Source organism: Trichoderma citrinoviride, assembly GCF_003025115.1.
Source record: "Trichoderma citrinoviride strain TUCIM 6016 unplaced genomic scaffold BBK36scaffold_29, whole genome shotgun sequence".
Taxonomy (NCBI): Eukaryota; Fungi; Ascomycota; class Sordariomycetes; order Hypocreales; family Hypocreaceae; genus Trichoderma; species Trichoderma citrinoviride.
Window position 1 is genome coordinate 11,413 of NW_020194737.1, and position 3,782 is coordinate 15,194.

Sequence of the window (3,782 nt, forward strand, 5' to 3'; positions counted from 1 at the left end):
TAGCATTCTTATACAGCAAGGTTAAGGAAGACATCTATATTAAACAACCTACAGGCTACTAGGATAACTTAAGACAAGTCTGCAAGTTAAAAAAGGCGCTATACAGCTTAAAGCAAGCACTAAGGGTCTAGTATAAAACTCTTACTAACTTCCTCACTACCCTTAGCTTCCAGGCAGTATTAGCAGACAGCAGGCTTTATATAAAAGATATTTATATTAACGACCTGCTGCTAGTTAGTAAAGATAAGCTAAAGATCTTAAAATTTAAAAACGCCTTACACTAACGTTTCTTTATAACCGACCTAAGACTATACTATTACTACCTTAGCATCTGCATTTATTAAAACAGAAAAGCCTAATTAATTATTCTTAACTAGCAAGGTTATATTTAGAAAGTCCTCTGTTAATATAATATAACTAATTGCACACCTATGCTAATACTAATAGTTAAGAAGAGATTATAAAAGGCTAAGGCCGATTTCCTATACTAGACAGAGGAAAGAAAAAAGTATTAGTTAATAATTAGATCCTTAATATATCTTATATTAAGCATACAGCCAGACCTAGCATACACAGTCTCTGTTATTAGTCGCTATACTAGTAATCCTAATAAATCTTATAGGCAAGCAGTAAAATAAATCCTTAAGTATATCTAAGGTTTAAAGGACCTCTGCCTTATCTTCTATAAGAACCTGCAACTGCTATATGGCTATAGCAACTTTAACTAGGCTAGTGACCTAGATACCTATTATTTAACTTTAGGATATGTTTTTAACATTAGCAGCAGCAAGATAAGCTAGTTATTTAGAAGATAAGCTACTACCATACTATCTAGCTATAAAGCTAAATATATAGCATAGATAAATATAATAAAGGAAGCCATCTAGCTGCAGAGGCTATTTATAGAGTTATAGACCGATCTTTAGGGGGAGAAGTCGTTTAAGGACTTGCCTAGTGCTGTTATTATCTATTATAATAATTAAGGGGCAATCGCACTTATAAAAAACCCTATAAATCATAAGGGATTAAAGCATATTAAAACCTAACACCACTTCGTTTATAAGAAAGTTAAGAAAGGAGAAGTCAAGCTTAAATATATACCTACAGACAAGATAGTAGCTAACAGATTAACTAAGCCACTAGGAAAAGACCGCTTTACAAAATTCTATAAAGCCCTAGGTCTAAGGAAACTTATAGATGTAGAAATAGCTAGCAAGGAAGTTTAAGAAAATAACTAGTTACACTTAATATAAAAAGGAAGGATAGTCTTAATAATATTACCAGTACAGAGTCAGTAAGAGTAAATATAAATCTACTACCTCCTTATAATGCACAGGGCCAGTAAGAGCTTGCTTTTATAGTCCTATATTATTAAGTAGGAGTATTAAAATAAGGGGCACTAACATAGGAAGTACTAGTATATAAGTGGCAGGGGGTTAATTTGGTTAAAGGCATAAGTAGAAGCTATATGCCCGGTCTAGTAGATAAGATTAATCAAGACAAGAGACACACTTTTTAATACTTATAACTAGTATAAAACTAAAAAGAAGTCTAATTATATTATAAAGTAGTTTTTAATAATAAAAAAGCAGCTTAATAGCCTAATTAACTAAAAGACCTAGAAGTTAGTTTAAAGACTTAAAAATATAATTATTCTTAATAATAAATAGGTTTATAATATTAAATACTTTATTAATTAAGACTTTATTATTAAAGTAAGACTAGTTATATATAAAGACTAGCTATAAGGATTAAACTATATTATTAAGGATATTTATATAATAGTAGCTTATTTAGTATTAGTTAAAGTTTTTTATATAATAATAGTAATTTAAAACTTAAAGTAATAGTAATTTAATATTATTACTATATTTCTTAATACTAATATTAAAAATAAAGTATATATAAAATAACCTTAAGGTTTTAATAACTATAATAGCTATATTTACTAACTTTTATATGCTTTATATAATTATTTTAGTATACCTTTATAATAGTTTAAAAAGGTAATAAACCTTTTAACTATTATTAGATTTTAACTTATTTTTTTAAAGCTTTATATATTTATAAGTAAAGATAATATAATACTTATTCTATATATTAAGAATATAATTATTATTATATTAAAGCTAGCTATAATTAACTAGGCTATTAAAAAGCTAGCTAAGCTATTTAAAATTAAGGCTTTAAGAGATATAGCTATTTTCCTTAATATTAAAATTAAAAAAGATTAAGCTAATTATATAATAGTCCTTCTATAAGCTAAATATATTAATAAGATCCTCTTTAAGTTTATAAATAATAACCTAAAGCCTATTAAGACTTTATAACTACTTAAAAAGTAAATTCTTACTAACTAAAAGAAGAATAAGGTTATTATAATATTAAAAAAGTAGTTAAAATAAACTAAAAGCTTAAACTATTTATTAATTAATATAAGACTAGATATTATATATATAGTTTAAAAGCTTTATAAGGCTAATATAAGACTTATAGCTAATTATAAAAAGATCTTAAAATATATTCTATAATACTTTAAAAAGACTATTAACCTAAAAATCAAGCTTAAAGGTAAATATAACTTTTATAAACTTAATCCTTATATTTATATAAATATCTTATTTATTAATAACCTAGCTAAATGCTTTTTTATAGCTAGCTATATTATCTTTATTAATAATAAACTAGTTTATTAAAAATTAAAAAAATAAATAATTATAGCTATTAGTAGTATAAAAGCTAAATTTATAAACTTAATATTAGCAGGATCCTTTACTATTTAAATTTAAAAGATACTTAATAAACTTAAAGCAGGAGATTATAAACTTATAATACTTTTTATAAATTTTTAAAATATAAAACTTATAATTATAAATTAATATAATATTATATAAACTAGATATATTAATATTTAATATAAGTAAATAATTAACTATATTAAAAAAAGAGACTTTAATATTATATAAATTAAAATCTTAAAAATAGCAGCAGATAGTTTAATAAAGCCTCTTTAATAAGTTAAACATACTAAATTTATAAAGCTCTTAAAAATAGTTATTCTTACCTAACTTATAATAATAATAAAGTAGTATAACTTATTATATCCTTACTCCTTATAGCACTAACTTTATAGCTTGCCTAAAGCAAGGTTCTTAAAAGCTATAATAGCTTTACTTTTAAAGCCTAAGAGCCCTTAGCTTCCCCTTATTTTATCTTTTTTATATTTTTTCCTTATTCTTTATTTCTCTTTTTTTATTTAGCAGAATAAATCTATAATAAAGAAACTTATAAAATAAAAAGCACTTTACTTATAGTACTAACTTTATAGCTTAACCAGCCCTTAAGTAACACTTTAAGATTAATAGCTATTTTAACTAACTAGATTTACCTTAAGAAAAAGGCTATTTAAAGTCTAGGCTTAATAAAGCGCATTAACTATACTAAAGTTATTAGTCTTATAAATAGTAAGACTACTAAAAAGGATCTACTTAAAAAAAAGGGCTAGATATACTTTATCTTAAAAAAAGCTCTATCTTAATAAAGGCTATATATAAAAAGGTTTTCTTATAATATATCCTCTTTTATTTATTATAGCAAGATGCCTTATCTTTTAATAAGCTTTATATTATTAAATGTTATTTTTATTAAGTTTAGTTATAGCCCTTATAGTCTTAAAGGGGATATATTATATATACTCTAGTATATAACCTTAGTTATAACTATAGTCTACTATAGCATAGCCTGTGTATTATTATTTTTCCTCTCCTAAATAGCTTTAGTTA

At 24.1% G+C, this 3,782-nt stretch overlaps 1 protein-coding gene across 1 annotated transcript; it reads left to right on the forward strand.

The window, feature by feature from the left end:
* Window positions 1-1,076: 1,076 nt before the first annotated feature.
* On the forward strand, window positions 1,077-1,226 carry BBK36DRAFT_62536 (hypothetical protein; the record flags this gene model as incomplete). Its single annotated transcript, XM_024898388.1, has 1 exon — window positions 1,077-1,226. A coding segment is annotated over one exon (150 nt), but the record flags the coding sequence as incomplete, so codon positions are not given.
* Between the last annotated feature and the right edge of the window lie 2,556 nt (window positions 1,227-3,782).